Here is a 19,448-nt window from a genome sequence, read left to right as displayed (position 1 = left end):
CCACCACCACCACCACCACAACCACTATCATCACCAACCATCATCACTGCCAAAATCACCATTCCATAATCATCCGCCGCATCACTCTGCACCACACTGCAAAACACCCACCACACCAGAATGCACCACACCTCTCCACACCAGACGTTCACCACACCACACTGCACCACACCACACCACACCACTCTGCACCACACTACACCACTCCACATTGCACCATACCACACCACACCACACCACACCACACTGCACCATACCACATTACACTACATCACACCACACTGCACCACATCCCACTACACCACGATGCACAACACCCCACCACACCATATGTGCACCACACCACAACACACAACACTGCACCACAATGAACCACACCACACCGCACCGTGTACACTGCACCACAGTGCACCACACCACACAGGAGGAGGCAGTAGACACCTGCCGAAACGATAATTACTCCCAGTGAGGTCTAAAGCACTGTCCAGGGGTGCTGTGAACTTATCATTAAACCCAGCTGTGACCTCACTGAACGTTTCCCTTTGTGACTCATAACACAGCCTGCCCTCTAAAGACAACTCTCTTCCTCCACACAAAACTACAAGCATCTAATAACACAAACACCCTCTCCTCAAAATTTCAAAATTGTCATGGCGACGCCTACACCAGCATCATATTCCGCATCTGGGGAGGGGACTACAAATGTCCCCTTGTCGGACTGCCCTACTTACAACAACCTTAAGTGTCTTGACACCTCCCCCCCTCAACTTTTTCTTCATTAACTTCTGCAACATTCGTGGTCTAAGATCTAATTTTCAATCTATAGAACACCACCTCTCCTCTTCTAAACCTCATCTTCTTTTCCTCACTGAAACTCAGGTGTCTGAGGCAACTGACAGTAGCACCTTTTCTGTTCCCTCCTACTTTCTCTATCCTCATTTTCGATCCAAAGGTGGACGTTGCGTTTATGTGCGCAATGGCTTAACCTGCTCTCGTGCCCACGCTCTTGAATCATTCGAGTTTTCCACCATCTACGACTACAGAGTCACTCTCAAACTAAATATATCTGTGCTGTATACCTTTCACCTAACTCCTCTGACTATAAGAAATTCTTTGACGACTTAACTTCCAAAGTGGAGCACATTCTGACCCTCTTCCCTTTTGCAGAGATCTCCATTCTTGGAGACTTCAATGTTCACCACCAGCTTTGGCTTTCCTCTCCCTTCACTGACCATCCTGTTGAACTAACCTTCAACTTTGCTATCTTCCACGACCTAGAGCAATTGGTGCAACACACTACCCGTATTCCTGACCCTCTTGGAGATAAACCCAACATTCCTGACCTTTTCCTGACTTGTAATACTTCTGCTTATGCTGTCACCCTTTCTTCTCCGTTGGGCTCCTCCGATCACAATCTCATATCTGTATCTTGCCCTATCGCTCCAATCCCTCCTCAGGATCCCCCTAAGCGAAGATGCCTCTGGCGTTTTGTCTCTGCTAGTTGGGGAGACCTGAGGAGGTATTTTGCTGATTTTCCTTGTAATGACTACTGCTTCCGTGTCAGAGACCTGTCTTTTGTGTGCTGAGCGCATAACAGAGGTGATACTATCTGGCATGGAAGCGTACATTCCTCACTCTTTTTCTCGACCTAAACCTTCTAAACCTTGGTTTAACACAGCTTGTTCTCGTGCTATACATGACAGAGAGGTGGCCCAGAAAAGGTACTTAAGCCTTCTATCACCAAAATCTCATGCACTTTATATTTCTGCTTTTCTTCCAACTAGCCAAAAACTCCTTCATTAACAGAAAGTGTCAAAACCTTTCAAAATCTAACTCCCCTCGTAACTTCTGGCAACTAGCCAAAAAATATCTCCAATAACTTTGCTTCTTCTTCTTTCCCTCCTTTATTTCAACCTGATGGCACCACTGCTATCACATCTGTTTCTAAAGATGAACTCTTCGCTTAAACCTTTGCTAAAAACTCTACCTTGGACGACTCTGGGCTATTGTTCTCCGAAACTGTGCCTCCGTGCTTGCACCTTGCCTAGTCAAACTCTTTCACCTCTGTCTGTCAACATCTACCTTTCCTTCTTGCTGGAAGTTTGCCTACATTCAGCCTGTTCCTAAAAAGGGTGACCGTTCTAATCCCTCTAACTACCGTCCTATTGCTTTAATTTCCTGCCTATATAAAGTTTTTAAATCTATCCTCAACAGGAAGATTCTTAAACATCTATCACATTACAACCTTCTATCTGATTGCCAGTATGGGTTCCGTCAATGCCGCTCTGCTGGTGATCTTCTGGCTTTCCTTACTGAGTCTTGGTCATCCTCTTTTAGAGATTTTGGTGAAACTTTTGCTGTTGATTGGACATATCAAAAGCTTTTGAAAGAGTCTGGCACAAAGCTTTTATTTCCAAACGACCCTCCTATGGCTTCTATCCTTCTCTCTGTAACTTCATCTCAAGTTTCCTTTCTGACCGTTCTATTGCTGCTGTGGTAGACGGTCACTGTTCTTCTAAATCTATTAACAGTGGTGTTCCTCAGGGTTCTGTCCTGTCACCTACTCTCTTCTTATTATTCATTAATGATCTTCTAAACCAAACATCTTGTCCTACCACTCCTACGCTGATGATACCACCCTGCACTTTTCCACGTCTTTTCATAGACGTCCAACCCTTTATGAGGTAAACATTTCACGCAGGGAAACCACAGAACGCTTGACTTCTGATCTTTCAAAATTTCTAAAATTTCCTAAAATTTCTGGGGCAGAGCAAACTTGGTATTGTTCAATGCCTCAAAAACTCAATTCCTCCATCTATCAACTCGACACAACCTTCCAGACAACTATCCCCTCTTCTTCAACGACACTCAATTCTTCTACACTGAACAACCTTGGTCTGTCCCATACCTATAATCTGAACTGGAAACTTCACATCTCATCTCTAGCTAAAACAGCTTCTATGAAGTTAGGTTTTCTAAGACGTCTCCGCCAGTTTTTTCACCCCCCCTCCCAGCTGCTATCTCTGTACAAGGGCCTCATCCGTCCATGTATGGATTATGATTCACATGTCTGGGGGGGTTCGACTCATACTGCTCTTCTAGACAGGGTGGAATGAAAGATTTTTCGTCTCATCAACTCCTCTCCTCCTCCTCCTCCTCCCCTCCTCTCCTAACTGATTGTCTTCAGCCTCTCTCTCAGCGCCGCAATGCTGCATTTCTAGCTGTCTTCTACCGCTATTTTTCATGCTAACTGCTCTTCTGATCTTGCTAACTGCATGCCTCCCCTCCTCCCGCGGCCTCGTTGCACAAGACTCTTTTTTCTCTCACACCTATTCTGTGCACCTCTCTAACGCAAGAGTTAACCAATTTTCTCAATCATTCATCCCTTTCTCTGGTAAACTCTGGAACTCCCTGCCTGCTTTTGTATCTCCACCTTCCTATGACTTGAATTCCTTCAAGAGGGAGGTTTCAAGACACTTATTCATAAATTTTTGACTACTGCTTTAACCCTTTTATGTGACTGGCATCTCAGTGAGCAATTTTTTTCTTTGGATATTTGTTGCCCCTGGCCAATGTCCCTCTTACATAAAAAAAAAAAAAAAAAAAACACTGCACCACATCATACCACACCACAACACGCCACACTGCACCACACTGTACCACACCACATCACAGTACACTGCACCACACTCCATCGCACCGCACCACACCACACCACACCACACCACACCACACCACACTACACCATACCATACAACACTGCACCACACCACAATGCATCACACTGCACCCACTACACCACATCACACATCACCGTACTGCACCACACTACACCACACCACAATGCACCACACTTAACCCCACCACATAACACCACACTAAACCAAAATGCACCACACCAAACTACACAACACCACACTGCACCACACCACTCTGCACCACACTACACCACACTACACCACACCACACTGCACCATACCACACTGTACCACACCATATTGCCCCACACCACACCACATCACACTGAACTACACCACACCATAATGCAACACACCACACCACTATACAGGAGGAGGCAATAGACACCTGCCGAAACATATCACGCAGGGAAGCCACAGAACGCCTGACTTCTGATCTTTCTAAAATTTCTGATTGGGGCAGAGCAAACTTGGCATTGTTCAATGCCTCAAAAACTCAGTTCCTCCATCTATCAACTCGGCACAACCTTCCAGACAAGTATCCCCTCTTCTTCAATGACACTCAACTGTCCCCCTCTTCTACACTGAACATCCTCGGTCTGTCCTTTACTTATAATCTGAACTGGAAACTTCACATCTCATCTCTAGCTAAAACAGCTTCTATGAAGTTAGGTGTTCTGAGACGTCTCCGCCAGTTTTTCTCACCCGCCCCAGCTGCTAACTCTGTACAAGGGCCTCATCCGTCCATGTAAGGTGTGTGCTTCACATTTCTGGGTGGGTTTGACTCATACGAGTATATATATATATATATATATATATATATATATATATATATATATATATATATATATATATATATATATATATATATATATATATATATATATTTATTTATTTATTTATTTTTTTTTTTTTGTTTTGTTGCCCTCGGCCAGTGTCCCTCCTACAAAGAAAAAAAAAAAACATCACATCAGTTCCCATAAACATTCCAAAAGTAAGCAAATCTTCATACACCATACAGACCTATCATTCCAAACATAAAACGTTAATTAATCCTCTTGTTCCACACACACACACACACACACACACATAGACTGAAGTGTTTTGCCACACTGAGCGACAGATGTCAGTTAACCAGTGTGCATGTTAAGTCCTATCAACAGAAGATCCTTTCCAGTCCTTAATGAATAATGTTGCAATTGTTTATAGTTCCACAGAACACTAGATGCAAGATTTTTGACCCACATGTATTTTTCTTTCTTTTCGGCATTATATATCAACTGTACGTGGATTGTTTCATCTATCATTAATGACTGGGATTGCATTTCACACAGGCTTTAGCACTGCAATATCGTGAGAATTATGGCACCGCAGTTTGGGATGAAAACAGCACACTGGGAGTTAAGGGGGAAGGATTAAGGGGTAGGAAGCGGCCGAGCACTTGTCAGGCCGTAGGGGAACCAGTGAAAATTTGTAGGGAGATCATTAAAAGCCTCTAACTGTGCCACTGGCCATTAAAAGTCACCACAGGAAAGAATATCAATCATAGAAACAAATCAAAAGTAACTAAGATTAGGAAAATAATTCAAAACTTGTAGAAAAGCATTGAAAACACTGAAAACCATTAAAGAAAATCAGTAGGGTCGTGGTAATGATGGTTTTGTTTGTTTTGTTTAATTTGTTTATTTTTGTGTGTTTTTGTTGTGCTACAGCTGTTTATATATGTTAGAGTCTGTAAGTATTTGTTACATACAAGTAAGATTTTGCACGTAACTTAGTCTTTATATGTAAATTAGTCTCATTTCTTTCCTCTATACAAGTTATTCATTTTAGGGTCACACACACACACACACACACACACACATACATTCACACCACCAAGAGGAGAAGGAAGAGTGCTGAAAGAAGCAAGGATTCACTGACAACGAGGACCCCACTAAAAAGATGTGGCAGGGCTGGAGGAGACCACAGGTGCATTGAGGGAAGTTGTCACGAGGACATTAGAGGCTGTCAAGGGGCCAGCAAGTCTCCATTCATGTTTACCAATAAGATACAGGTTATTTATAATTGTCTTACTGTCTGAATGTCTGTTATTTGGTGGTTAAGATGCTGGCAGTGCTTGATTAATATTAGGTTAGTTTAGGTTGTGGTGAGCGAGTGGTAAGAATTAATAATATATATATATATATATATATATATATATATATATATATATATATATATATATATATATATATATATATATATATATATATATATATATATATATATATATATATATATATATATATATATATATATATATATATCTTTCCAATAGAAACATAATTAAAACAGGTTTGTTTATCATCACTAGTTTGTTCATCCACCTGTTCCCAGTTTATTCGTCCATCTATTCCCCGTTCATTCATCCAGTTTTATTCCGCATTGTTCGTTCACTCCCCCAACTATCTTCCGTTGCCGAATGGGGGCGGGGCTGCCGACGACCACGATGGTGGGTCTGGCAATGCCACAGCCTCATACTGGTGTTCCAGGCCACGCAAAACTTCAGGTGCTGCTTCAGTTTCTAAATATTTTTTTAATAATTTTTTTGTTCGTGTTCCAGATTATCCAGTAGGTTTATATTGTAGATTGTTTTTGTTGCATGTCCAGACAAGCTGCTTAGTGATTCATTCATGAAAGACCAGTGAAAAGGTGAGTTATTCACCCGATAAACTATATATAAAACACCAATAACGCCACAAAATCACCACAACCCCAACCACAAAATGGCTGTCTCTCACCCTGACGCTACCCCCTCAGCGTTACATCACCGACATAACTCACCAACCAAATTTCAGTGAACGAGAGTTCTTGGTACAACAAAAGACTCACCAACCTGATCTTGGATATCAGTTATAACATCACATTGCCAATACCTCTACATACTCGCTCAATCACCACAACACCACCCAAATTTATCCTGTGAGAACGACACCTTTCTTTTCCCTTTGGGGGTTTATGTATACTGAATTTTGCTGACTCAGATACGAGAGGCAGTTATGTATCATCCCTTGTCTCAACACATTTTACCTCAAATACATCTTTTCCTTACATACACATACATATAAAGAATTTAAAATTATAAAGAGAATAATACTACTTGATGTAAAATGAGTAAATAACTTATAACTAAGAATATAGATATGCACAGAAGGAAAACGGAACACGGGGGACAATAAGAAAACTTTTGCTTTTCACGGTAAACTTAGCAAATAACATGACACCTGCTTACAAACTACCATCCCCTCAGACGCTTTGGTAGATCTCACCGCATCCTGCTCTACGAATACATGTCTGTACAATAAGATGGGTGGCCGGACTGTCCAGACATTTCATACTGCCACAGCAGCCCACAACGACACGTCGAACACAGAGGAACTGCAGAAATCTATTGACAGTCGACAGTCGGTGCACCGAGCGAAGGGACCTGCAGTCTGCTATCCCCATACCGTGACAGACCGCGGATCAATCAGCCGGCAATGTAGGCCAGTTGGAGGTTAAGGGAAGGGTGATGGCTCTTCTACCTTATACCCTCCCCTTATGGATACGCTGCATTACTATGTTATATATGTACGTTTTCAGCTTTCAGCAACTCTATGGGTCATGTTTGTAGATACTTGTATTAGTAACACGTCAGCCAGTGCTTCTTTGAGGGACTCTTAAAAAATTATTTAAATTTTTGAGGTCAGCCTGTCACATAAGGGAAAATCCTACCATAAAATATGAGTAGTATCCTAGCCAGCAAGTGAAGAATTTGACTGACTTGAATTTAAATGTAATGAAGGTGAGTGCATGAGTAAGTAAATAAGCATGTAAGTAAGTAAGTATAATTTTGTTAATCCACAAATTATGGAAATTAAAATCCTCGTAGTCGAATAAATAACATCAATTATTGTTACTTCTTAATCCTTCAACTACCTTCGGGCCTCCTATGCTGCTTCATTCAGTGGAAATGATAACCACCATCACTGCGTCTTGCCTGCTGTTCTGAGCGTCAGGGTAGGAGGAAGAGATTGAGGCAGCCAGGTTTCAAAGCAAGGAGAGGCAGCCGAAACGCGCTCTTCGCCAAGTCAGTCTCACACTGGCTGAAGAAGGGTCTTCCTCTCTGAGTGTTCTCTCCTGTCGGTAATTATGCTGTGTTTTGTGGTGTGTGGAAATTTCCGCCCATATCAGACATAATATCAATGTGTTATTGGTTTGTGTTGCGACTTCTATACAAATTAAGGGGTATATAAAATTATCTAGTACAAACTAAATATCAGTTATTAATATAAGTAAAATGCAAAGTAAAGTGAGTGGATCACGAATAGCTCTTGTTGAATGACGTGTCAAGGAGGCCAGGAGGCAGCGAGCTGGGCTGCCTCGATAGTAGCCTGCCAGCAGCTGCCACCAACATAGCAGTCCTATTAAGACGCATTCTCACTACTTTATCGGTTTCCTTTACTTAAATTTACAATGGTAAAAAGAACGTAGATGTCAGAACAACTGGATATCGCAAGGAAGCTGCCTTAGCTACGAAACACGGTTAGTCCAGGTGGCTTGAAACACCAACGACCAACTCACTCCTTCCCATCACCATAATTATCAGCCACGACAACCACAACTAAGTTGTCATTTATTTATAACTGTATTTGGTGATGCTTTCTGTAATTATGTATTAGTTGGAAGGCAAATGGGTGAGTAAAACAGTTAAATAGTTCCCACATCTTAAGTTATCTTTTGGTGCTCTTAGTGAGGAAGGCAGTTCCTTGCTGATACTAAAGGTTCGATAACCATAGTAGCCGACGTTCCGTGTTGCTCTAGTAGGTCATAGCAACGTTCCCGTGGTAATCCTGCAAATTCACGGATTTCAGATTCGGACTTTTTAAGGTCTTGTGGCCAGAGCTAAAGCCTCTGACCACGATAGAAGATTAAATCAGGTTCTAGAGTGATCTCACGAACTGACCATCTTGTTCCTGGAGACTAACGACATTAACTGGGAAACTGATCCCAGGGACATAACGAAACACATTAAAAACATAACTAGACAAACAGAATGCCAGTGTTACTCTAAGGTTGTTATTGTGACAATAGAACATAAAAAAAATATCATAGAACTGAGGCCAGGGAGAGTGAGCCTAAACACATGTGATCAGATAAACAGGCCCATTGATAAGGCATTAAAAAGGGACCTTAAGAATCACCTCCTAAGCTTCTGTTCCCTCCTTTACAAAAGACATCAGGCGAGAGAACATAAAAAAATAAGAACATAAGAAATAAGGGAAGCTGCAAGAAGCGACCAGGCCTACACGTAGCAGTCCCTGTATGAAATATACCAACCTATTTCCATCTATTATTCCCGTCCATAAACCCGTCTAATCTTCTCTTTAAGCTTCCTAATGTTCTAGCACTAAAACTGGAGCGCAGGGCTCCAAGACACATCCGCACACATTCAACATGAAATACATCCAATCTGCTCAGAGATGCTTCCGACGCAGACCCATACACCGGTGAATCATACCTAAGTGAAAACGAATTAAGGACCTATACACCATTAATCTGCTCCCCATGAAGTACCAGAAAATACATTTTTTTTTCTTATGTACGAAGGACACTGGACAAGGGCGACAAAAATCTAATGAAAAAAATGACCACTGAAATGCCAGTCCCATAAAAGGGTCAAAGCAGTGGTCAAAAATTGGTGGATAAGTGTCTTGAAACCTCCCTCTTGAAGGAATTCAAGTCATAGGAAGGTGGAAATACAAAAGCAGGCAGGGAGTTCCAGAGTTTACCAGAGAAAGGGATGAATGATTGAGAATACTGGTTAACTCTTGCGTTAGAGAGGTGGACAGAATAGGGGTGAGAGAAAGAAGAAAGTCTTGTGCAGTGGGGCCGCGGAAGGAGGGGAGGCATGCAGTTAGCAAGATCAGAACAGCAGTTAGCATGAAAATAGCGGTAGAAGACAGCTAGATATGCAACATTACGGCGGTGAGAGAGAGGCTGAAGACAGTCAGTTAGAGGAGAGGAGTTGATGAGACGAAAAGCTTTTGATTTGATGATTTGATTTGATGATAGATTCAAAAACTTTAGATAGGCAGGAAATTAAAGCAATAGGACGGTAGTTTGACGGATTAGAACGGTCATCCTTTTTAGGAACAGGTTGAATGTAGGCAAACTTCCACCAAGAAGGAAAGGTAGATGTTGACAGACAGAGCTGAAAGAGTTTGACTAGGCAAGGTGCAAGCACGGAGGCACAGTTTCGGAGAACAATAGGAGGGACCCCATCAGGTCCATAAGCCTTCCGAGGGTTTAGGCCAGCGAGGGCATGGAAAACATCATTGCGAAGAATTTTAATAGGTGGCATGAAGTAGTCAGAGGGTGGAGGAGAGGGAGGAACAAGCCCAGAATCGTCCAAGGTAGAGTTTTTAGCAAAGGTTTGAGCAAAGAGTTCAGCTTTAGAAATAGATGTGATAGCAGTGGTGCCATCTGGTTGAAGTAGAGGAGGGAAAGAAGAAGAAGCAAAGTTATTGGATATATTTTCGACTAGATGCCAGAAGTCACGAGGGGAGTTAGATCTTGAAAGGTTTTGACATTTTCTGTTAATGAAGGAGTTTTTGGCTAGTTGGAGAACAGACTTGGCATGGTTCCGGCCAGAAATATAAAGTGCATGAGATTCTGGTGATGGAAGGCTTAAGTACCTTTTGTGGGCCACCTTTTGTGGGCCACCTCTCTATCATGTATAGCATGAGAACAAGCTGTGTTAAACCAAGGTTTAGAAGGTTTAGGACGAGAAAAAGAGTGAGGAATGTATGCCTCCATGCCAGACACTATCACCTCTGTTATGCGCTCAGCACACAAAGACGGGTCTCTGACACGGAAGCAGTAGTCATTCCAAGGAAAATCAGCAGAATACCTCCTCAGGTCCCCCCATCTAGCAGAGGCAAAACGCCAGAGGCACCTTCGCTTAGGGGGATCCTGAGGAGGGATTGGAGTGATAGGACAAGATAAGGATATGAGATTGTGATCGGAGGAGCCCAACGGAGAAGAAAGGGTGACAGCATAAGCAGAAGGATTAGAGGCCTGGAAAAGGTCAAGAATGTTGAGCGTATCTCCAAGACGGTCAGGAATACGAGTAGGCTGTTGCACCAATTGCTCTAGGTCATGGAGGATAGCAAAGTTGTAGGCTAGTTCACCAGGATGGTCAGTGAAGGGAGAGGAAAGCCAAAGCTGGTGGTGAACATTGAAGTCTCCAAGAATGGAGATCTCTGCAAAAGGGAAGAGAGTCAGAATGTGCTCCACTTTGGAAGTTAAGTAGTCAAAGAATTTCTTATAGTCAGAGGAGTTAGGAGAGAGGTATACAGCACAGATAAATTTAGTATGAGAGTGACTCTGTAGTCGTAGCCAGATGGTGGAAAACTCGGAATATTCAAGAGCGTGGGCACGAGAGCAGGTTAAGTCATTGCGCACATAAACGCAGCATCCAGCTTTGGATCGAAAATGAGGATAGAGAAAGTAAGAGGGAACAGAAAAGGGGCTACTGTCAGTTGCCTCAGACACCTGAGTTTCAGTGAGGAAAAGAAGATGAGGTTTAGAAGAGGAGAGGTGGTGTTCTACAGATTGAAAATTAGATCTTAGACCGCGAATGTTGCAGAAGTTAATGAAGAAAAAGTTGAGGGGGGTGTCAAGACACTTAAGGTCGTCGACAGAAAGGCAGTCTGACCTGGGGACATTTATGGTCCCCTCCCCAGATGGGGACTCCGAGGCTGGTGTAGGAGTCGCCATGATGATTTTAAAATTTTAGAGTGAAGTGTGTTTGTGTTATTAGGTGCTTGTAGTTTTGTGTGGAGGAAGAGAGTTGTCTTTAGAGGGCAGGCAGTGACTGCCCCCTTGTGTTGTGAGACACAAAGGGAAACGTTCAGTGAGGTCACAGCTGGATTTAATGATAAGTTCACAGCACCTCCTGAGCAGTGCTTTAGATCTCACTGGGAGTAATTATCGTTTCGGCAGGTGTCTACTGCAACAGACAAGAAATTCATTAACATGAACTTTCCAATTGTGTCTGCTGTTAAAATGCATACCAAGAAACTTGAAGGGTTAATTGGAATCCATGTACGTTACGTCTAGTAAAAACAGCACCAATACACTTAGGAACATAAGAACATAAGAACATAAGAAATAATGGAAGCTGCAAGAAGCGACCAGGCTTACAAGTAGCAGTCCCTGTATGAAATATACGTATCTATTTCCACCTATCATCCCCATCCATAAATTTGTCTAATCTTCTCTTCAAGCTCTCTAGTGTCCTAGCACTAACAACATGATTACTGAGTCCGTTCCACTCATCTACCACTCTATTTGAGAACCAATTTCTTTCTGTCTCCTTTCTTTAACTAAATTTTTTCAAGCTTGAACGTTATTTCTTGTTCTATCCTGGTTGCTGATCCTAAGAATTTTGCTTACATCCCCCTTGTTATAACCCTTATACCACTTAAAGACTTCCATCAGGTCTCCTTTTAACCTACGTCACTCTAAAGAATGTAAATATAACAACTTCAATCTCGCCTCGTAAGGAATACTCCTCATCCCCTGTATCCTTTCAGTCATTCTCCTCTGTACTGATTCTAATAGACCTATATCTTTCCTGTAATGTGGGGACCAGAACTGCACAACGTAGTCTAGATGAGGTCTGACCAACGCCAAGTATAACTTTAATATTACTTCCGGCCTTCTACTTTTAACACTCCTAAAAAATTAATCCTAGTACCCTATTTGCCCTGTTTCTGGACTCTATGCATTGTTTTCCTAGACAGAGTTAAGAGCTATAACTCCTAAATCTTTCTCATACCCTGTACCCGCCAGAGTTTTGGTTGTTTAATGTGTACCTACTGTGTGGGTTTCCTCTACCAACACTAAGTACTTTGCATTTATTGATATTAAATTGCATTTGCCATCTGTCCGTCCATTCATTCATCCTATCTAAATTTGGCTGCAAGGCGATGGCATCCGATTCTGACCTAATTAATCTTTGTGTCATCCGCAAATTTACTAACATCACTACTAATTCCACTATCCAAGTGGATATAACAAGGGCCCTAATACTGATCCCTGTTTCACCCCACTAATTTCATGACCCCACTCGGATTTCGAGCCGTTTATTACAACTCTTTGTCGCCTGTCGTTAAGCCATGACCCTATCCAGCCTAACACCTTCCCATCTCTGATGGGGTACCTTGTCAAATACTTTACTAAAGTCCAGATATAAGATATCATAACTATCACCATTATCTACTGCCTCGTACACTTTACTGTAAAAACTTAACAAGTTTGTCAGGCAAGACTTCCCCTTCGTGAAGCCATGCTGCGACTGATTTATCAAGTTATGTTTGTCTAAATATTCCCTAATGTTCCTCGCTATTATTGACTCTAATATTTTACCTACAACTGAAGTTAAGCTGACAGGTCTATAGTTAGACGCTAAAGTTTTATCTCCTTTCTTATAGATGGGTACTACATTAGCCTTCCTCCATATTACTGGTACCTCACCTGACTCAAGTGATTTCCTAAACACAGAAACTAACGGCTCATTAATAACCTCTTTGCATTCCTTAATTACTGTGGGATATATTTCATCTGGTCTTGGTGTCTTTAACTTTTTTAGCCTATCTATCTCCCGTTCCATTATCCCCCTAGTTATGGAAATATATGTCAGCTTCTCATTCTCATCTGCTCTAAACATCTGTTCACTATCTGGCATATCCTGCGTGTTTTCCTGGGTGAAGACAGTTTAATTATAATACTCATTAAGAATTTTACTAATCTCCTCCCCAGAACTAACCAGCTCCCCATCTGCTGCCTTTAATGGACCTATAGTATCCTTATTCTTCGTCCTGTATACCTGATAAAATCCCTTGGGGTCACCATGCAACAATGACTTCTTGCATCCTTGCACCACACGATGCACCCACTAGGGACCGTAGTCTCATGGTGCATTGTTATCACGGGATTGCCATGCAAAATATTTCCCAGCCAAATGCTACTTTCAATCGGGCCTGCACTGCCCATATACTCCTGCTTTCCCGCTTTTGGTTCCGTGGAGCCTCCGTGCCACACTCATAAAATTAACAAAATAAAACTCCCGCTTCCGTGGCAAAACTAAGAGGGGCCCTTGGGCCGCTCTCAACTAAAATATATACTCCTTTCCGGATGTGACACAACCATGTCTGCTTCCGACCGTCAGGCACAACGACACTATTATGCCTCATTCCTCCCATCAGCTCCTTGATGACAGTTATCGCCACAGCCAGCTGACGGCTGCTCCTTTCCAGGATGCAGCATACACATCCCCACACACAAAGCCAAGCAAACACACGAGACCTTCACAAAACTACAGACCCCGGCTCCAATGTGCCACTGGACCAGCCCTAATGGTCCCAGCAACTGCTCCTATGAGTAAGCACCGCTCATCATCCCCAATACCTTGTTGCTATGAAGAAACCGACATCCATCTATACATACTACACATTTCGGGCCCAGTACCTAACAATCATCAACAACTCAGTCACTGAAGGTGCCCCCTGAGCGGCAAACAACAAAGCATCACAAGCAGCCTCACTCAGTGCTGCCTCCCGATCCAGCGCCGTAACGTTCACGTCAAATACATCATAAAAACTTGCCCAGGAAAAAGGAATCGGCCGAGCAACATTAATCACCCCACACAAGGGGAAAAAACACCGGCCCTAACAACTGAGAGAGGCCCCAGACGAGTGGTCATCAGGCTTGCCAGCCTGACCCGCGCAGTTACGCCCAACAAAAGTGGCCACACCAAACCACCAAAGCCGAGCCAAACGCTCCCAAGTCAACCTTGGTATGTGGTTCTAGCACCCATGCCTTCTTAACTCTAGATGGCACATCAAAATGGATCCCCAAACCTCTGCCCTCATTTCTCCGTCAGCAATTCACAATAGTGTTACTCTTAACACACGCTGCCCGACCCTCTGCTTACCTACCATTCACTCCTGCCTTAGCAAGTAGTGGGGCAGCACAAACATGAGAAATAGAACCCTCCTCAACTACACTGACAGTTGTTGCAGCAGCTGCCAGCGCGTGTGGCTCACCAAGTGAGCAAACACCTACCGTGTCTGGTCCTGGCAGGGGGGCAGCCTGCTCCCCGCCTCCGATACATCCCCCAGGGGAGGAAACTCCGACCTCCCCAGCATAGTTAGAAGTCTCCCTGCCCTCAGCAGTGATCCCTGACACACCAGACACATCTAGCTGGGGTCCAAAATGAGCAACTCTGACTGAGTGCCATCTCCGAGAGACTGCACAGGGTAAGGCAAGCCATCAAACACATAACCCAACCTCATCCTTGGCAAGACTACACAAAGTCGGGTGATTTCTGCGGTGGCTCTGCGCTTTTGCAGTCAGCCCAGCACAATGACTCAAAGACGAGTCTGACTCCGGCTCGTCAATACCCTTGCCAGCAGCGGGACAGGCCTCTGTGCACTTTGCCCCCACTACGGCCTCAATACAAAAATTGCGCTCCTTTTGTGGTGGCCCTGCCCGACGGGGTGCTCGCCTCGCCTTAAGGCCAATAACAAGAACAACTGAGTCAGCACCCTCAGCAGTCTCCATATCCGGGTCGGCGTCCGCGGATGGGAGCTGCACCCAGACTCTTCCATCTGCCAAGTCACTCCCCAGAAGGAAATCGACCCCCGACACTGGCAGGTCCTCCGTTTGTGCCGTTCGCGCCTCCTTGGTCACTAGCGGGCATGACAGCTTAATCACCACCGTGGCGATGTTCTTCGCGGTCATGTCCTCAGAGTTTAAAACCTATAATCCTTTATCCTCGATAGATAGAAAAAAATAAATAAATAAATAAATAAATAAAAAGTAAAAAAAAACACAAGGATTGACAACATCATTCATCAAATGATGGCGACCATTGAAGTCTCCCAGTAAAAGAAAAGAGAAGGAAATGTGTTTCAAAGGTTGTCAAACTCATTTTTTTCGATAAGAAAACTGGGAGGCAGATACAAAATGCACAATATATTATTTTATTTTTTATTTATTTATTATTTTTTTATAAAAACCTACAGCGGCGAATGAATCTCTAGGTGAATTAAATGAATATCTCCTCGAGCAAAGATGGTAATACTGTAGTGCTGAGAAATTAATTATGTATATTTCTACTTTTTTCCTAGGCTAGGGCCCATGTAGTGTGCGGGGGTGACCAGAATCTCAGTACCATGTGACTAACCCCCCCCCTCTCAGCGTCACTGTGTTGACCACTTCTATAACAAATTTACCCCGTGAATAAACGTAATTTCTCCTGCTTGGCCAGGTTATAGAGGCGAATTTTTCACCTAATCCCAGAGAATGGGGAGCCCTTAATATGATAAAATTAATTCTATAATGGTAAGGTCTTAAACCAGCCCAAACAAATCCCAGATAATTACGCCGCGCCAATGAGGTTGACGAATCTGATAAATCTTCTTTGCTTCGCCGTCCTATTACCCCTGTTGCTACGCAAGCCGGGAAGAGATACCAGACTTTGACTAATTCCCTAATTGATTTCAAAAGTCCATTGAATTAAACTTCTTAAAGTAACAACTATAAAGTAAACAGTAACTTAATTATTCATATTTTTCATCCCTGAACTCACAACCTAGTCGCCCCCCCCACTAAAAAACAAAATTATAACTTAATAAATTTCCCCATTGGAAACCTTTATCCTTAGTTTCCCGCCGATTTCCTCACAAGCAAAGCCAGTCTCTCTCGGATTCTCCTCAGGTGAGCATGCAGTCTGATAATCTCCTCCTCCATTTCCTGTAATATTAAGTAAGTGTTTATTTAACAATAATTTACTAAAGCAGTCTCTCTCGGATTCTCCTCAGACCCTCTTGGATTCCCCTCAGATATTCCTGTTGATAAACTATTTCTGAGTGGATAGATATTCGCATTTTTTCGTTCTTTTTTTTTGTTGGTTTTCTCCACGGGACTACACATGTAGTGAAACCACCTGGTTCGAGATCACCGTGTGAGACTGTCCTCAGGTATATACATACTTTTTGGATATATATTTGTTATTTATTTATTTATTCTCTGGTCTCCCCCACAACTCAGTAGTCGCGAAAATATCTCCATCGTAGTTTTTATGTAATTGAAGAATACGCTACCATTTATTTTGTATTTCTGAATTATGTAACTGAAGAGTAAGCTATCATTTATTTTGTATTTCTGAATTATGTAACTGAAGAGTACGTTACCATTTATTTTGTATTTCTGAATTGCTTTCTTTTTATTATTATTATTTCGGATTATTCCATTATTTATTAAAAATCATAAAAGTGTCAGTATTTGTATTTCTCTTAATCCAGTGATAGGATTTGTAATTATCGTGTGCCACAAGGGAACATCACACCCCTTAGAGGGCACTAAACTGGGAGCAGCGGTGGGATTTATTTCGCGACTAACCGAAAGAGGTGGAGACTGGAAATAATTGTAAATGTTGAAGGTGATGATGATGCCAAGCGAGACATTCAAAGGAGGGCGTGCACGTGCATGGTGGTGAGCAGGTGATGATTGGAGAGGCACAGAACGTTCAGGATGGAGGAAGAGGAGGAGCAGGAGTCTTTGTGTATAGGAAGGAGAAAGAAGGAGGATAGGAGTAATAAGTAATAATGCAAGGAGAATGGAGGAGGAGGAGGAGCAGGAGTCTTTGTGTATAGGAAGGAGAAAGAAGGAGGATAGGAGTAATAAGTAATAATGCAAGGAGAAAGGAGGTGGAGGAGGAGTAATGAATAACAATGATTAAGAGGAAAACCAGAGGAGGAGAAATAGTAATGAACTATAATTTTTTTTCTTGAGTAATGACAAAACATGCACATGAGCTTTCTGGCCACCTGGGTCAGAAAAAGACAATTAAAAAGGCCGAAGAATTGTTTTACTGGTGTAATCTCAAGTTTGACGTAACCCAGTACGTAAAGAATTGCCTTACCTGTCAAAGATTTAAAACCTCTCCAGGGTTACAGCAGCCTTATCAGGAATTACCTTCAGTAGAGAAGCCCTTAGATAGGATAGGTATAGACCTGACGGATATGATTGCAGGCAGTGGTGGCTACCGATATGTGTTGACTATCGTAGATCACTTTAGCCGATTTGTGAAGTTCTATCCACTCAAAAACAAACTATCAGAGGGAATTGTAGAGGCGCTGCAGCAGTACATTACCGACTTCGGGACTCCTCACTCCATCGTCCTGGACAACGGGGGCGAGTTCACCTCCCAGATCTTCCAACAATTCTGCCAGCAACACCTCATCACCCTCTGTTACACCACTCCCTACCACCCGCAAGGGAACGCCATCACCGAACGACTCCATCGCACGCTCAAATCCATCTTGGCTTCCATGTGCCGAGGTTACCCGCTACGGTGGCCTCGCCTACTCCCTGTGTGTCAGGCCACTATGAATGCCGCCGTCCATACCAGTATCGCCCAACAACCTTTCTTCGCGTTTTTCTCCCGGCATGCACCCCGAGTGGTGGGTGCCAGGCTACCCGCAGTTGATGGTGACGAGCAAGACGTGGATGTGGTCCGCCGGCTGATCCGGGAAACACACGAGAAAATGACTCGGAAATACCGTAATGCGGCCAACAGGAAACGCAAGGAGCAGAAGGTAGACATTGGGGCGTTGGTGTGGGTGAAGCGAGAAACTACAGAGTCAGGAGTGTGTAAGAAACTGTGTGTTCGTTGGGACGGCCCATATAAGGTGGTGGAAGTTTTAAGAGGAGGCGGTGGTTATGTGGTGAAAGACCCTTTCTCGGGAAAGATGGTGCAAAGAGCGGCAGAAAAGATCAAACAGTTTCACAGTGAGGAAGAGTATGTAGTTGCGGCTCAAGACACAGTGTTCCAACCTGATATAGAAACTGAAGTGTTACCGCCTAGAGTGCGTAACCGTCCCAGACGCTATATTGAGGAATGTTAATGTCGCTGGAAAAACGGTATAGAAAAGAGCAGAGTGCTTGGGGTAAATAGAGTCTCCCCCCTTACTTTTGCATGGTCTGGCTGGACTGGTTGTAATGAATCGTGGTATGACGGGTATGGGTACTATGTGAGAGGTGATGTAAGAATTTGAGAAGGAATAAGGAACCACTTTAATTCGCAGACTACTACTGCACTCGACAACCCGTTCGGGCCATACTGTGGTGGATTACTTCAGGACGTGGCGAGCGCTTCGCGTAATCATCTGTAGTATCTCGTGGTATGAGTGAATGTGTGGATGAGTAAATGACTGTCCGAGTGGAAGGAACCGAGTACTGGGGTGGCCGAATCTCGTTTCAGAGAGTGACGGAGTGACTTAAGGTTAAGTCCTCACACCACAGGAGGTCAAGAGGCTGGTTGGGGTGGAATTTCTTTTCTTTTTCCTTGAGATGAGAGAAAGAGCCGAGTTATGTCTCCAAGGGACATTGTGGTGATATGGCCCACAAGCCATTGTATGGGAGAGAATGTCAGAGTTATTTCCCGACAGAGATCACGTGCAGTTCGTCAGCCTGGCTTGGTTATGTGGTGGTGAGGGGAGTTTCTAATTACTCGGATGTGAAGGTGTTATTTTATTTTTTTTGGTAAGGAGAAAAGAGAGAGGTGAAAAATTCTAGAACGGATGAAAGGCTCGTGTAGTGCTGAGAAATTAATTATGTATATTTCTACTTTTTTCCTAGGCTAGGGCCCATGTA

General features: G+C 43.2%; 1 protein-coding gene across 1 annotated transcript; it reads left to right on the top strand.

Moving 5' to 3' along the window:
* Positions 1 to 367: 367 nt before the first annotated feature.
* On the top strand, positions 368 to 14,937 carry LOC135097480 (cation channel sperm-associated protein 1-like). Its single transcript, XM_063999427.1, has 6 exons — positions 368 to 433; positions 575 to 704; positions 3,676 to 4,075; positions 9,128 to 9,229; positions 13,957 to 14,168; positions 14,801 to 14,937. Exons 1-6 carry the CDS (start codon positions 368 to 370, stop codon positions 14,935 to 14,937), a joined length of 1,047 nt encoding a protein of 348 aa, XP_063855497.1.
* Positions 14,938 to 19,448: the final 4,511 nt, after the last annotated feature.

This window comes from Scylla paramamosain, unplaced genomic scaffold (assembly GCF_035594125.1).
Source record: "Scylla paramamosain isolate STU-SP2022 unplaced genomic scaffold, ASM3559412v1 Contig21, whole genome shotgun sequence".
Taxonomy (NCBI): Eukaryota; Metazoa; Arthropoda; class Malacostraca; order Decapoda; family Portunidae; genus Scylla; species Scylla paramamosain.
This window is presented reverse-complemented; position numbering and strand designations above follow the sequence as displayed.